Genomic DNA, 17,486 nt, shown 5'->3' with positions numbered 1-17,486 from the left:
CCGAACCCTGGCACCAGGCAGGCAACATAGCTGCCTGGATTCTCGCTCATCGCTACAGAGAACAGTGTCAATACCCCTCACTATACTGTACATTCATTTGTGCTCTCCCCACTTGAATGGCTTCCTGTACTGGTGCCATGGTCAGTCAGCTCATCCACCCTGCAGCCCCCAATCTTATCCAAACAAGCTGAAAGAACCTCAGACCTATTGGACAATTGCAGCAGCTGACACTTCTGCACTCTTGCCCTCAGGGTCCCCTTACCTGTCTCAGCTACAGCCACACCCTCCTGTCCCTGACCACCTTCCAAATCAGGAGATCCTATACTAACGGGTGTGACTAGCTCCTGGTACAAAGTGTTCAGGTAACCACCCCTTGGACTGATCCTTATGGCACTCCACTAGCTATGTCTTTCCAACCTGAGAAGGACTCATTAATCCCGACTCTCTGTCTTCAATGTGTTAACCAATCCTCAATCCATGCTAATACATTACCCCCAAAACAGTGAGCACCTATCTTGTGCAGTAACTTTTTATGTGGCACCTTATCGAATGCCTTCTGGAAATCCAATTACACTACATCTACCGGTTCCCCTTTATCAACTCTGCTTGTTATATCCTCAAAAGAACTCTCGCAAATTTGTCAAACATGATTTTCTTTTCACAAAACCATGTTGACTCCATTTTGATTGCGTTAAGCTTCTCTAAATATCGTGCTATTTCTTCCTTAATAATGGACTCCAGCATTTTCCCAACGACCGATGTTAGGCTGACTGGCCTATAGTTTCCTGCTTTTTGTCGCCCTCCCTTCTTGAACATTAGCGGTTTTCCAATCCGCTGGGACCCTCCCGGAACCCAGTGATTCTGGAATATTTCGATCAATGCCTCCATTATCTCTGCAGCCACTTCCTTTAAAATCCTTGGATGCAGGCCATCAGGTCCTGGCGACTTGTCTGCCTTTAGTCCCATTAGTTTGTCAAATACGTTGTCCCTCGTGATAGAGGCTGTTATAAGATCTTTCCTCCCATTAGCTCCTTGCTTATCTGATATCTTTGGGATGTTTATTGTGTCCTCCACCATGAAGGCCAATGCAAAATATTAGTTTAAATCACCTGCCATCTCCCTGTTGCCCGTTATCAATTCTCCAGTCACATCCTCCAAGAGTCCCACACTCACTTTAGCCACTCTTTCTTTTTATATACCCGTAGAAGCCCTTACTGTTTGTTTTTATATTTCTTGCCAATTTACTTCATAATCAATTTTCTCCCTCTTTATTAGCTTTTTAGTCATCCGCTGCTAGTTCCTAAAAAAAAATAATTCGCAATCCCCTGGCCTACCACTACTTTTTGCCATTTTATATGCCTTAGTTTTTGATTGGATACTCTGCTTGACCACTTTTGTTAACCACAGGTGGTTCATCCTTCTCATCGAGTCCTTCTTTTTGACCGGGATAAATTTTTGCTGAGCGTTATGAAATATCTGCTTAAATGTCTGCCACTGCTCATCCACTGACCTTCCCCTTAGTCTATTTTCCCAGCCCGCTTTAGACAACTCTTTCTTCATACTTCTGTAATTGCCCTTATTTAAGTTGACGACGCTGGTTTGAGGCCTGAGCTCCTCGCCCTCAAACTGAATTTGAAATTCTACCATGTTGTGATCGGTATCCCCTAGAGGATCCTTAATTCCACCTCATTACTAGATCTAAAATAACCTGTCCCGGGTAGGTTCTGCAATGTATTGCTCGAAGAAACAATCCCTGATGCACTCTACAAATTCGTCTTCCATGTTACCCCTGCCAATCTGATTTCTCCAATCAATATGGAGATTAAAATCACCCATGACAATTGTAGCGCCCCTCTTACATGCCTTCATTACTTCCTAATTTATGCTTTGTCCTACAGTGAGGCAACTCGTTGGGGGGCCTATAGACAACCCCCACCCATGACGACTTCCCATTGCTATTCCTTATTTCTTCCCAAACTGATTCCATTTTGATTTGGCATTTATTGCAAGGAGGATGGAGTATAAAAGTAAATAAGTCTTGCTACAACTGTACAAGGTATTGAGTCCTTTATGCAGTTTTGGTCTCCTTACTTCAGGGATATACTTGCATTAGAGGCAGTTCAGAGATGGTTCATTAGCTTGATTTCTGGAAGAAGGGGTTGTTTTACGAGGAAAGGTTGAGCAGGTTGGGCCTATACTCAGAGTTTAGAAAAGAATGAGAGGTGATTGAATCTTACAAATTCTAAGAGGGCCTGACAGGGTAGGATGCTGAGAGGGCGTTTCCCCTTGTGGGGGATTCTAGAACTAGGGGACACAGTTTTAAAATAAGGGGTCCCTCACTCAGAGGGTTTGTTAGTCTTTGGGATTCTCTATCCAGAGAGTGGTGGAAGCTGGAGCTTTGAGCATATTCAAGGCTGAGTTAGACAGATTTTTGATCTACAAGGGAGTCAAGGGTTTTGGGGGGACAGGCAGGAAAGTGGAGTTAAGGCCACAATCAGATCGGCCATGGGATACTTGCCTTTATTAGCCGAGGCGTAGAATATAAGAGCAGGGAGGTTATGCTGGAACTGTGTAAAACACTGGTTAGGCCACAGCTAGGGTATTGCGTGCAGTTCTGGAATCCGCATTATAGGAAGGATGTGATTGCACTAGAGAGAGTGCAGAAGAGATTTACCAGGATGTTGCCTGGGCTGGAGAGTTTTAGTTATGAGGAGAGATTGGATAGACTGAGGTTATTTTCCTTGGAGCAGAGGAGATTGAGGGGGGACATGATTGAGGTGTATAAAATTATGAGGGGCATAGATAGGTTAGACAGGAAGGAACTTTTCCCCTTGGTGGAGGGATCAGTAACCAGGGGGCATAGATTTAAGGTAAAGGGCAGGAGGTTTAGAGGGGATGTGAGGAATTTTTTCACCCAGAGGGTGGTGGGAATCTGGAACTCACTTTCATCAAATGTTAATTTTAAGTTGATATTAAGCAGGGACATGCTCTAAGTGACTTAAAGCTATCAAAATACATAAGTGGATGGAGCATTGCATAAATCAGCATTGTTCACAGTGTGATTTAGTCAGCATGTTTTGCTAATTAACATGTGTTTTAGCATTTGGTTAATTACTTGTCAAGATTTAGGCTGGTGTTAGGCGCACCCAGGCAAACTGAATATCAGTTATATAGTGACATTTGGATGAATTTTGAAGATCTGAATCAAAATCAATTCATCATTCAATATTAAGTTCTTGTTTACAGCATTTTACTGATAGAAAGTATAACATAGAGAAGAGTCCTTAATTCCAATGAAATCTGCACTGGTGATTTTTTTAAAAACGCTGGGTCTATTTCCACCCTCTCTCAACTCCCTATACCGTTAATTTTTTTTAAAGGAATCTTTAAAAAATATTGAAACAATTTCAGCAGGAATAAATGTCAAACTCTAACAGCTGTGCAGAGATTTATTTTCCAACTTCAACTTTCTCTCACGTTTCTTTCATTTTTCTCTCTGCCCCTCCCATCCCAAGCAACATTATTTTATAGTGAAGTCTGAGCCACTGAATTTAAATTTACAATGCTTATTTTGTTAACTAATTTGTTTTATTAACTGTATTCTGTTTATGATTTAATGTTAGCTGAAGTGTTGCATAAAGTCCATCCTTTTCCTACTGTACATTTTGCAGTAAACTCTTTCAAGAAAGAATACTTAATTCCTTTCGCCTTTCCTGTTATTACAGTGAGATCCATTGGCTAGGTAACTTCTGAGTTTGTAAAGGGCCATTTCATTGCTGTGGCAGGGGCAGAAACCTTGATTGGGGTTCAAACATGGAATTATAGAAAAGATATAGGCATCCATTTAAGAGGCGATGCGTTCAACATCATTGGAGACTAAGGAAAATGAGGTTGGAGATGGGAGCAGCAGTTTGCGAGGACGGTGTTGCTCTTTACAGACACTCCTCAAAGTTTACCTCCTTGATCAAGCTTTTGGTCATCTGGCCTAATATCTCCTTAGGTGGCTCAGTGCCACTTTTTGTTTGATATTGCTCCTGTGCAGCACCTTGGGATGTTTTACTACATTAAAGGTAGTATGTAATTGCAATTTTTGTTTATTGCCTCTGTGTTCACTTGTGATGTATTCTAATTATTTTTCCAGCAAATAGTAGTGTGAATTTGCTGCTGGAGAATTGGGAGCACAACAGTGGCATTCTAACTTGTGTTTGGCAAAGCCAGTATTGAATTGTGATGGACTTCATGGTTTAAACATTAACTTTTCTCTATAGAAACCACGGCTAGTCCAGCAAAAGAAAACTATAGAATGAATCGTTACAAGAACAAAGCATTAAATCCTGAGGAGATGCGTAGGAGAAGGGAGGAAGAAGGAATTCAGCTAAGGAAACAAAAGCGAGAACAACAGGTATACCACCTTGTTTAGTTTAGGTCATTTCATTTACAATTATTTCACAAGTATAACAAACCAATCTCAGCACTACTGACGAATTGGGCCCTGGTCAATTTCTCACTGGGCTCAAGTTTGATTTGCTATTTTGTTGCAAACCCAGGTTGCTCATTTAGACTCTATAGCTAGTTTAGCTTTCCTCCCTCTACCGTCCAAAAGAAAGCTTGAAGAATAATCTAGCTACATACTCTAGTAATCATTCGTTCGTTTTCTGTTTGTGAAACCTTGTCAGCAAGTTGACTGCAGTTTTTGCATACTTAACAGTGACTGATTCCTTTTGAAATTGCTTGCTTCTAAAGCATTTGAGGATGTCTTAAAATGTGATATGGAACTATGTAGATGTAACTTTATTGATTACAAGAAATCCAGGTGGTCATGGTTGGAAATTTAGTGTTCAATATTATTCAGTAAAAACCAACATTTTTAAAACTGATTATTAAGCTGTTTAAAATTGGCATAGTTATTGCCTAAAATTTATTTATAAAATGGAATTGAAGAACCTTGCACATGATAATTGAGACACCCTTGAGTTGCACCCTAAAACTGTTATACCATCATTCTTGGAAAAATTGTCCCATCCTTTTATCTACCTTCTCACCCTTTGGATAACAAAAGAGATCCACATTATAGAAAGTCAGCAACTTATTTTTCTGATGTTGATCCTTCATAAAATGATTCTTTTATGGAAAAACGTGCATTATTAGAAAGTCCTGAGATTTGATGCAAAGTATTGTTCTTTCCCAGCTGTTTAAAAGGAGAAATGTGGAGCTCATCAATGAAGAATCAGCCATATTTGAAAGTCCTCTCATGGATTCATACATCAGTTCAACTGCAGCAGGGGTAGGAACTTTGATGGATGACTCCATATTAATTAATAAGTATCTTTGTGGTAATGTTATGTATGGTACTGGATTAACTTTGAAGTTATGAGTTCATATGGCAAGTTGTGAAATTGAATTCAATAAACCTTGCAATTTGTACCCTAGCACAAGAACAAATGACTGTAAAAGCTGTTGGTTGTTATTCATTTGTGTGGCCCACATATGAATCTAGTTCACACCACTGGCTGGCTCATAATATCTTCTAAATCGCCCATCAAGATGTTCATTTCTACAAAGAATAACTATGAGTTCAAAAATAATGTGCACTACCATCATCTTAAGGCAACATCTGGTGGACAGTGTTGCCCACATCCGAAAGATTATTTTTTTAAACTTCAAAAACCTACATAACACTGACTTAAAAAGTGCAGTCTGGGTATAAGCTTAGTAGAACTATATAACGTAACTTCTTCATTCAGTAAAATAGAGGCATATGCAATGCTTGACATTAAGAAATGATGTGGTTGAACTCATGACAGTATTAGCAGATAACAGTAAAACCTTAACTTGTATTATTTAGCTGCAAGTGTTTCATTTTCAGTTTATTTGTTCTAAACTGATGCAGCTGAGTCAAAATAAATTGATAAAGCATAATCATGATTCAAGCATCATGTTTCTTGGTGAACTGTTTTATCTAGAGTTTCTGTGTTGTGTGTTTTTGCAGTGTCTAGCTGGTTGCAGATCCAGACTTGTTTAGGCTAAACTATCTTTTTAAGTTTAAAATGCTGGAAATACTCGGCAGGTCTGATAGCATCTGCGAAGCAAGAAACATAAAGCTAATGTTTCAGGTGTGAAACATTAATTCTGTTTCCCTCTCCGCATATGCTGTTTAATCTGCTGAGTCTTTCTAGCATTTACTGTTTTTATTTCAGATTTTCAAAATCTGCAATATTTTGCTTTTGTATCAGAATAATTGTTTTCCTGTGAAACATTTATGACTCGCTAGATTGTTACAAAAGAAATGGTGCTATTTGTGTCTTTTAAATTGTATTTTCAATTCAGGAGGGTGTGATCTCAAGGGAAATGGTACAGATGCTTTTCTCTGATGATACTGAGCAGCAGCTAGCTACCACTCAAAAATTTCGAAAATTGCTTTCCAAAGGTAATAAAACTTCTATTGAAAACCAAAAGAAACACGGATGATGTCAAAAATTGCTAAGTAAACAATCGTTCTCAGGACAATGTCCCCTCCAACATGATCCTTTAAGGCTCTTAAAGTGGAAATTTGAAGGTTCTTTGTGTTGACACACCACATTGCTAACCATGGCACTGCATGGGAGATCAGATCAACAATGCTCACGTTCACTTATTTTTAACCAAACATGTGCCACATATAGTATTACTGTCCAAAGGTTTTCTCTGAAATTGCAACTTTCATAACCATAAGAGGTTTATGGCACAGGAGGAAGCTGTTCCAACTATCATTAGTGTAGGTTCTTTGCGCTAACATTCCAAAACCAATTTCATGACTTCACTTTCTTCCACATTATAAAACTTTGAAATGCATCTTATCACTTCTAACTAGTTAGGAGTACAGATTTTGTTTGCACATAGAATTGTAGCAAGTATTCCAGTTTAACCTATTTTAATAAAACATTCCACTGTTACTGCTGATACTTGTTCATCTTCAGCTGACAGGATGGGAGCTGCTTTTAAATGAAATGGCCTATATTCCTCCTATCATCTGATAGATGCGCTTCTCATCTTAACAGATGTTTATTTTTGCTTCCATTTAATGTTTGAAGAATGATACTTAGAAACCTAACCAAGAGGTAGAATGAGTTGACCATCAGTTACATTTAAATATCAGTTGATTTTTACTAATTAGAATTCTGAGCTCCCTGCTTTTATGGATGATCTATAAATTAATGCTTCTTCTGATTGAACGTTTAACCTTCAAATGATTAATTTTATTATGCTTTTAAAATAAATAATGCAAAAAATAGGAGCAGGCATAGGTTACTTGGCCATCGAGCCGGCTCTGCCAGTCAATAACATCATGGCTGATCTGATTGTGGCCTCAACTCTACTTTCCTGCTCTGAACTCCCCTGCAGATCAAAAATCTGTTTAACTCAGCCATGAATGAATTCAATGATCTAGTCTCCACTGCTCCCTGTAGAAGAGAATTCCAAAGGCCAATGACCCTCAGAAAAAATTCCTCCCTGCCTCCATCTTAAATGGGGGAACCCCTTATTTTGAAATTGTGCTGCATATTTCTAGATTCCCCCACAAGGGGAAACATCCTCTCAGTACCTACCCTGTCAAACCTCCTCAGAATTTTGTATGTTTCAATAAGATCACCTCTCATTCTTCTAAACTCCAACCTTTCCTCATAAGACAAAGCCTTCATCCCAGGAATCAGACTAGTGATCCTTCTCTGAATTGCTTTCAAGGCAAGTAAGTAAGGAGACCAAAACTGTATACAGTACTCTCGGAATGTTCTCACCAATGCCCTGTACAGTTGTAGCAAGACTTCCCTACTTTTGTACTCCACATCTCCTTTGCAATAAAGGCCAGCATTCCATTTGCCTTCCTAATTACTTGCTGTACCTTCATGCTAACTTTTTATGATTCATGTACAAGGAAATCCAGATCCCTGTGTACTGCAGAGTTCTGCAGTCCCTCTCCATTTAAATATTTGTTTTCCTAATTCTGCTGACAACGTGGACAACCTCACGTTTTCCCACATTATACTCCAACTGCCAAATTTTTGCTCACCCATTTAACCTGTTAATTATCTCTTTGCAGACTCTTTGTATCCGCCTCATAACTTGCTTTCCTATCTGTCTTTGTATTATCAGCAAATTGGCAACAATACAGTTGGTTCTAAGTCATTAATTAAGATCATAAATAGTTGAGGCTCTAGCACTGATCCCTGTAACACTAATTACAGTTTGCCAACCTGAAAATGACCCATTTACCCTGACTTCCTGTTAGTTAGCCAGTCCTCTCTCCATGCTAATATATCACCCCCTGAACCATGTGCTCTTATTTGTGCAGTAACCTTTTACGTGGCACCATATCAGATGCCTTTTGGAGGATCAAAGGATAAATGAGTATCAAAGTTTACTTAAAATAATGTGCTTTCAGGCTTGATTGGTCAAGACATAAATAGTTTATCTGACATACATGGTCCTGGTGTGTATTCTGTTTTATACAACGCATCTAGCACAATTTGTAAAGTTAATGCATAATTTTCTATTTCTATGGACAAGTGGATATATTCACTGCTGGTGAATTCCTGAGGTACAGAGCCCAAGGAGGACCTAGTTTCACTTGCTGTCTGTCTCAATTAACTGATTTTAGTTCGGATGGGATCAGCATTCTCCTCTCCTGACTTGCTTCACATTCTTCAGCCTCTGAAAACTTCAGCTCAACCAGAACTCTGTCTGTATCATGCTCCACATGTCCATCATACCTGTCCTTGCTAACTTGCTTTTACTCCTGATACCTGGTCTCCACTTCCCTTCCCTGTCTCTAATTTCCTGAAACTTGCTCTTGCTCTCTCTCTTTCCCCCCCAAAAAAAATCAGTTCCTCCTCTCTGGCCAATTTTCTACCTACTTTCTTCTCTTCACCCTCATCCCCTTCACTTGTCTTATCGCTGGCATCTGTGCCTTCAGCCACCTAAAATGACTCTCTAGAAATGTCGTCTTCAGTCCTTTAGCTCTTGAACCTTTTCTCATCCTTTAACATTTTCTTTGATATCCACCATTTTAATCAAGCTTTTAAGCACACATTCCGAAATCTCTTTGGACTTGGTGTCTTTTTTTTTCCCTTGACAACGTGAAAGGCCTTGAGACATTTGCTATGTTCAAAATCTCAGAATCTCACAGTGCAGAAGAGACCCTTCAGCCCATCGAGTCTGCACCAACATGTGAAAAACACCTAACCCCATTTACCAGCACTTGGCCCATAGCCTTGAATGTTATGACGAGCCAAGTGCTCATTTAGGTACTTTTTAAAGGATGTGAGGCAACCCGGCTCCACCACCCTCCCAGGCAGCGCATTCCAGACCGTCACCACCCTTTGGGTAAAAAAGTTTTTCCTAACACCTTGGGGTGCACAAGCATTGATATCCAAAGGTGTCAGGACATATTGAGAGGGGTTAGCAAAGCATATGGGATCCTGGGCTTCAGAAATAGAGGCATTGAGTATAGAAGTAGGGAAGTTATGCTAAACATTAATAAAGTTCTGGTTAGGCCCTAACTAAACTATTCTGACCAGTACATTTTAGGAAACATGTAAAGATAATTGAGAGGGGGCAGAGGAGATTTACCAGAATGGTTTCAGAGTTGGGGTGTTTTAATTGCAAGAATTAGGTTAGAAAGGCTGTGGTTGTTCTCCTTGGAGCAAAGGATATTTAGGGAAGATTTGATAGAGGTAGACAGGAAAAAACTCTTCCCATTAGCTGCTGGGAGAAGGACCAGGAGAAACAGATTTAAGATTTTGGGCAAGAGATTCAGGGGAGGCGGTGGCATAGTAGTAATGTCACCAGGCTAGTAATCCAGAGGCCCGGGCTAGTAATCCAGAGGCCCAGGCTAATACTCTGGGGACATGGGTTCAAATCCCACCCATGGCAGCTGGTGTCTACAGAGGCTGGTGATGGAACCAACAAGAGAGAAAAACTACTTGACCTTGTCCTTACCAACCTACATACATCTGTCCATGACAGTATTGGTAGGAGTGAACACCACACAGTCCTTGTGGAGATTAAGTCCCAAGTTCACATTGAGGATACCCCTCTGTCGTATTGTGTGGCACCACCATGCTAAATGTGATAGATTTTGAACAGATCTAATAACTCAAAAAGGGCATCCATTAGGCACTCTGGGACATCAAAGGCAGCAGAATTATATACGACCACAGTTCCCCGATTGTGATGGTACGGAAGCCAGATTATCGAAAAGTGAATGCAGTGATGAAAGTGGAATCATATCCTATTCCATGTTTGGAAGTCTGCATTGAGAAAGTGGGACAATCAAAGTTCATTACAAAGATTGACTTGCTGAAAGGATATTGGCAAGTACCTCTATCGGAAAGGGCGAAAGAGGTTTTCAGCTTTTGTAACACCAGATGGGCTCTATCAGTTCGAAGTCATGCTGTTTGGTATGAAAAATGCACCAGCAACCTTTCAGAGACTAACTAATAAGGTTATTGCCGGACTGAGTCACTGTGCTGAGTACATTGGTGATTTGGTGGTATTCAGTCAAACATGGGAGGAGCACTTACAGCATCTGGGAGAACTATTTGATTGTCTATAAGAAGCTAATTTGGTGGTGAACTTGGCCAAGACTGAATTTGCAATAGCACAGACCACATATTTAAGCCATACTGTTGGACATGGTGTCATGAAGCTATTAAAGTATTTAATATTATTGGAAAATATTTTTCTTTTAAAATAGGGGTTTAGTCTGTGGGTGCATTTTAATTGGATTAAAGCCAGCTAGTCTGTGTGCTTTGATGTGGACTAGTTTCAAGATGTAAACAGAGAGGTAGAGTGCATTTGCATTTTTTGAATAGAGCATTCAAGAAGTGGGGTGAATTCTGGCACCTAGCGAGCAGAGACCAAGCAATATGTTTATATTGCTAATAAAATTGGTACGATGAAAGGGGTTTTATTGTTAGGAGAGGCTGCTGATACAATGAGAATTTACATTCAATGAGCGGTGCTAAGTATAACTTCAGCAGTTTTGTGTGTGTAGAGCAGAGGCAATGTAAGATCAAAAGCAGCTGTAAGCCTCCAACTGTCTCCACAGGAACCAAAGTGAAAAGAACCTCATTTTGAATTTGCTTTGCCTGGTGTTTGGTTAAGTATATGGGTTGCTGTTATCTTAGTGGAGATTAGTTTGGGAATCTGTTAAAAGTTCAGGGATATAGAATCTTCAGGCGAGATAGCGGAGGGGGTAAAAGAGGAGGAGGCGTTGCATTATTGGCTCAGGAGTCTGTTACTGCAGTAAGGAGAGATGATATCTTGGCGGGGGGTGGGGGCGGGGGGCATTGAATGAAGCTTTGTGGGTAGAGCTTGGGAATAAAAAAGGGGCAGCCACATTGTTAGGTGTTTATTATAGACCCCCAGATAGTCAGCAGGAAATTGAAGAGCAAATATGTGCACAATTTGCGGAGGTGTGTAAAAACAATAACAATAGGGTACTTATCACAGAATCACACAGTGCAGAAGAGGTTCTTCGGTCCATCGAGTCTGCACCAACACGTGAGAAATACCTGACCTACCTACCTAATCCCATTTACCAGCACTTGGCCCATAGCTTTGAATGTTATGATGTGCCAAGTGCTCATCCAGGTACTTGTTAAAGGATGTGAGGCAACCTGCCTCCACCACCCTCCCAGGCAGTGCATTCCAGACCGTCACCATTCTCTGGGTGAAAAAGTTTTTCCTCACATCCCCCACTAAATCTCCTTCCCCTCACCTTGAACTTGTGTCCCCTTGTGACTGACCCTTCAACTAAGGGGAACAGCTGCTCCCTATCCACCCTGTCCATGCCCCTCATAATCTTCTACACCGCGATCAGGTCTCCCCTCAGTCTTCTCTGCGCCAACGAAAACAACCCAAGTCTATCCAACCTCTCTTCATAACACAAATGTTTCATCCCAGGCAAGATCCTGGTGAACCTCCTCTGCACCCCCTCCAGTGCAATCACATCCTTCCTATGATGTGGCGATCAGAACTGCACACAGCACTCCAACTGTGGCCTCGCTAAGGTTCTATACAACTCCAACATGACCTCCCTACTTTTGTAATCTATGCCTCGATTGATAAAGGCGAGTGTTCCATATGCCTTTTTCACCACCCGACTAACATGCCCCACTGCCTTCAGAGATCTATGGACACATACGCCAAGGTCCCTTTGTTCCTCAGAACTTCCTAGTGCCATGCCGTTCATTGAATACTTCCTTGTCAAATTAACTCCTTCCAAAGTGTATCACCACACACTTTGCAGGGTTAAATTCCATCTGCCGCTTCTCTACCTATTTGACCATCCCACCTATATCTTCCTGTAGCCCAAGACACTCAACCTCACTGTTAACCACCCAGCCAATCTTTGTGTCATCCACAAACTTATTAATCCTACCCCCCACATAGTCATCTATGTCGTTTATATAAATGACATAATAGGGGACCCAGCACAGATCCCTGTGGTTAGCCACACGACACTGGCTTCCAGTCACTAAAGCATCCTTCTGTCATCACCCTCTGTCTCCTAGCACTAAGCCAATTTTGAATCCACCTTATAAAATTACCCTGTATCCCATGTGCATTTGCCGCCTTTATAAGTCTCCCATGTGGGACCTTGTCAGAGGCTTTGCTGAAATCCATATAAACGACATCAATTGCACTACCCTCATTTACACACCTGGTCACCTCCTCAAAATATTCAATCAAATTTGTTAGGCATGACCTCCCTCTGACAAAGCCATGCTGACTATCTCTGATCAAACCTTGCCTCTCCAAGTGGAGATAGAGTCTCTCCTTCAGAATTTTCTCCAATCGTTTCCCTACCACTGACGTGAGACTCACTGGCCTGTAGTTCCCTGGCTTCTCTCTACAACCCTTCTTAAATAGTGGAACCACATTAGCTGTTCTCCAGTCCTCTGGCACCTCCCCTGTGGCCAGAGAGGAATTAAAAATTTGGGCCAGAGCCCCTCCGATCTCCTCCCTTGCCTCCCTCGGCAGTCTGGGACAGAAATCATCCAGACCTGGAGATATGTCCGCTTTTAAGCCTGCCAACACCTCCAATACCTTGTCACTCCCTATATCAATTTGCTTAAGAACCTCGCAGTCTCTCTCCTCGAGTTCGATACCTTCATCCTCATTCTCTTGGGTGAAGATGGATGTGAAGTATTCATTCAACACTCTAGCGATGTCCTCTGGCTCCACCCATAGATTGTCCCCTTGGTCCCTTATGGGCCTTACTCTTTCCCTGGTTATCCTCTTCCCATTGATATGCTTATAGAATATCTTGGGATTTTACCTACTTGTACAAGTCAGAGCTTTGTCAGACCCCCACTTTGCTCTCCTAATTGCTTTCTTAAGATCCACCCTGCACTGTCTATACTCCACTAATGCCTCCGCTGATTTGCTTCCCTTGTACCTGCTAAAAGCCTCTTTTCCTTCTCCTCGTAACCTGAATATCTCTGGTCATCCATGGTTCTCTGGGCTTGTTACTCCTTCCTATCACCTTAGAGGGAACATGTTGAGCCTGTACCCTCCCCATTTCCTCTTTGAATGCCCCCCCACTGCTCCTCTGTAGATTTCCCCACAAGTAGTTGTTCCCAGTCTACCTTGGCCAGATCCTGCCTTATTTTACTAAAATCCACTCTTCCCCAGTCCAAAACATTTTTTTGCAACTTGTCTTTTTTTTGTCCATAACAAACTTAAACTGTACCATGTTGTGGTCACTATCACTAAAAAGCACTAAACGCAAAGCTATTGCTGCTACCACCAGTTATTGTGATTGGATATTAATTCTGGGATTATCCATTTAAATTTGATCCAGTTTAATAAAGAATTATGCTCTCTGACGCACTCTGTCAAGGAAGAAAGAGCATTCTTTTCTAACTGTCGAATTCCTCTATTTCATCAGAATATTAGCACCTGCCCTGCGAGGGCAGCCTGTTCCATTTTTATGAAGTTTCAAGCTAGTTAATTATTTTATTCATTCATGAGATATGGGCATTGTGGAATGGCCACATTAATTGCCCATCGGTAATTTCCCATGGGAAGGTAGCTGCAGTTTGTGGGGTAGAAGTACTTCCATAATGCTGTTAAGTGGGAAGCTCCAGGAATTTGACCGAGCAATGATGAGTGATCGGCAATATATGCTGTGTCACGATGTGACTTGGAGGTGGTGTGTTCCCACACATCTGTTGCTTTGCCCTTCCGGGTGGTAGATGTGGACATTCATGGGATGTGGGCATCGCTGGCTAGGCCAGCATTTATTGCCTACCCCTTATTGCCCTTCAGAAGGTGGTGGTTAGCCACTTTTTTTGAATCGCTGCAGTCCATGTGGTGTAGGTTCCGGGCATTTAAGAGCCAACCACATTGCTGTGGGCTGGAGTCACATGTAGGCCAGACCAGGTAAGGACAGCAGATTTCCTTCCATAAAGGACATTAGTGAACCAGATGGGTTTTTACGACAATTGCCAATGGTTTAAAATTTTTATTGATTTCAAATTCCACCATCTGCCTTGGTGGGATTTGAACCCTGGACCCCAGAGGATTACCTTGGGTCTCCGGATTACTGGTCCAGTGGCAATACGACTACGCCACTGCCTCCCTTAGGTATTGTCAAAGAAGCCTCGGCTACTTGCTGCAGTGCATCTTCTAGATGCACTCTGCAGTCATGATGCACTGATGCTGGAGAGAGTGAATGTTTAAGCTGGTGGATGGACTACTTTGTCTTGGATGGTGTTAAGCTTCTTGTGTTGTTGGAACTATACTCATTTAGGCAAATGGAGAGTGTTCCATCACACTCCTGACTTGTGCCTTGAAGATGGTGAATCAAAATCAAAGGTGAGCCACTTCGTGCAGAATAGCCAGCCTTTTAATCACTTTTGTAGCCACAGTGTTTGTTTATATGGCTGATCCAGTAAGGTTTCTAGTCAGTGATGACCCCCAGGATGTTGGTGAAGGGTTTAGCAATGTTAATACTGTTGGATACCAACTGGAGGTGGTTAGGTTCTCTTGTTGGAGGTGGGCATTGCCTGCCACTAGTGTAGCGCAATTTTTATTTGCCGTTTCAGTCTAAATCTGATTGTTATCCATGCCTTGCTCCATGCAGACATTGACTGCTTCATTATCTGAGGAGTTTCAAATGAACACTGCAATCATCAGCGAGCATCTCCACTCCAGACCTTATGATGGAGGGAAGGTCATTGAAGCAGCTGAAGGGGGTTGGGCCTAAGACACCACACTGAGAAACACCTGCAGTGATGTTCTGGGGCTGAAATGATTGACCTCTTAACAACTGCAACCATCTTCCTTTTATGCTATTTAAGATCCTAGCCAGTGGGTAAACATCAGTGTTGTAGCTGTACTGGTAGAGCTTGGCTAGCAACAAGGCTAGTTCTGGAGTGCAGGGCTTCAGCATTACACCAGGGATGTTGTTGTGGCCTGTAGCCTTTGTTTTCTGTGTCCAGTGCCCTCAGTGATTTCTTGATACCATGTGAAATGAATAGAACTGGCTGAAGACTGATATCTGTGATGCTGGGGACCCCAGGCGAACGCTGAGATGGATCATCCACTCAGCACTTGTGGCTGAAATTGGTTGAAAATGCATCAGTCTTGTCTTTCGCACTCTTGCTGGGCTCTGCCATCATTGAGGGTGGTGTGTTCGTGGAGTCTTCGCTCAGTTTGTTTAATTGTCCACTACCATTCACAACAATATGTGGCAGGACTGGAGAACTTTGACCTGATCTGTTGCTTGTGGAATTGCTTAGCTCTGTCTATAGCATGCTGCTTCCATTGTGTATGAACATGCATACAAATATATGAATTGGGAGCAGGAGTAGGCCAGTCAACCCCTCGAGTCTGCTCACCATTTGATAAGATCGTGGCAGATCTGATTGAGGCCTCAACTCTACTTTCCTGTCTACCTCATTCCAAACAACACAATGCCGCCATTTGTTGGTTGCTGAACGGCTTGGGGGATATGCTTGGAAAGAAAGACACCTGTGTATGACATCTTTTAGCATGGAGAAACCGTTGCGCACCAGACATGTGTCTTGACAGAACGAAACCTTGATCCAATGGTAACCAAGATGATTGGCGGTTTTGTTCTGCTACAGCCTTCGTCCGCCAGTTGAGTTATTCTAGATGGCGCATCTTCTTCTGCCTGTTCTGCTGTTGAGGACCTGTTTACCAAAGCCTCGTCTGCTGAGTATTTCTAGTGTTCCTAATAGGCCTTCATGGTAACTGAAGCGACCGAGAACATAGTGCCCCACCATACTTCACCCTGTTTTGATCGACCCTTTTTCACTCATTGCCCAGGTACTGCGGCAAGGACAAGGGTCTACCCCCTATAGAGTGTATGCAATCCTGTGTGTCGCTTCACCAGGTTTGCACCTCGTTTTCAGATATGACTGGTACTGGTCCTGGGATAGATGGTGTGGAACTGGGTCAGAGATTTTCCTTTCTTGATCTGGGTGATATTAGAACCTTAGAATAATGAGGATCAATCCAGACATCTGCCATTGCGCTGGTTATTAAGTGACTGTTGCCCAAAGAGCATCAGATCTAAAATTGTGCAGTCTGGCTAGCCAGGTGCAAGGTTTAATGCCTTTTCTTTTGTCGTAATCCGATCTTCTACTTATAAAAAAAAAAATCCTCCTGTCCCAGAATTTCCTCATGATTCCTCTGCCTCCTTATCATTTTACACATTTGTCACCTAAATTGTCCACTTTTCTCTTGAGGCTGTGTATATGATGTCTTGTGATTTTATCAAACAATTTATTAGGGTTCAGTTTGTCCGTGTTTAAATAGTTGTTTGGTAGTGCAGAACTTGAGTATTGCTGAAGAAAGACATGTTTTCGAAGCTTTTCATCTTGCACTCATCAGGACAATTCACAAGAATGCCAAATATAAAGGGACAACAATTTCTAATTCACGAGAAGAGAATGCCGCTTGTTTGGAAGTGAACTCTGGTAGAGCTGTTGCCATGGTGAATGCACTAGTTAACTGATGACTGTCAGTTAACTGCCAAGCTTTGTTTAAATTCAAGCCAGGCTGGTTGACTCTGGTCAAGCCATTACCCTGGGGAACGAACCAGAGAATGGCAGTCGCCTATTTTGTTTAGTTGGAACAAGCATAATGTATGTACATGTTCTTTCTGTCTGCAAAAAACAGGATCTTGTGTATTAATACATATGTATAGTTTCTAGCATGTGCAAGCATGCCACCCTGTGAGCCCAGCTGATAATCTTGAATTGGTTGTCAGCGTAATTCTTAGCACGCTCAGGATAGTTTGGCAAATGTCCAATCGCAGAATCGCATCTAATGTTGGACACTGTTTTGAGTTTTGCAAGCACGGACTGGTTGGGTATGCTCAATATTTTTCCATATTTCCTGTAATCTTGAAAAATGCTGTTTTCCCCAAGCCACAACTTCACAATTTATTTACCATCCTTAGGTGCCTAATATCT

The 17,486-nt window shown here is 41.8% G+C and overlaps 1 protein-coding gene across 2 annotated transcripts in view; it reads left to right on the top strand.

Moving 5' to 3' along the window:
- The first annotated feature begins 4,269 nt into the window (after positions 1–4,269).
- Positions 4,270–17,486, top strand: part of LOC144696159 (importin subunit alpha-7) — a 79,860-nt gene continuing 66,643 nt past the window's right edge. For both annotated transcript variants that reach the window (XM_078567519.1, XM_078567518.1), the window contains exons 1-3: positions 4,270–4,402; positions 5,189–5,284; positions 6,328–6,427. In XM_078567519.1, the coding sequence (XP_078423645.1) occupies positions 4,304–4,402; positions 5,189–5,284; positions 6,328–6,427 (295 nt within the window). In that variant the 5' untranslated portion in view covers positions 4,270–4,303. The remainder of the gene's footprint in view (positions 4,403–5,188; positions 5,285–6,327; positions 6,428–17,486) is intronic.

Source organism: Cetorhinus maximus, chromosome 21 (genome assembly GCF_964194155.1).
Source record: "Cetorhinus maximus chromosome 21, sCetMax3.hap1.1, whole genome shotgun sequence".
Taxonomy (NCBI): Eukaryota; Metazoa; Chordata; class Chondrichthyes; order Lamniformes; family Cetorhinidae; genus Cetorhinus; species Cetorhinus maximus.
This window is presented reverse-complemented; position numbering and strand designations above follow the sequence as displayed.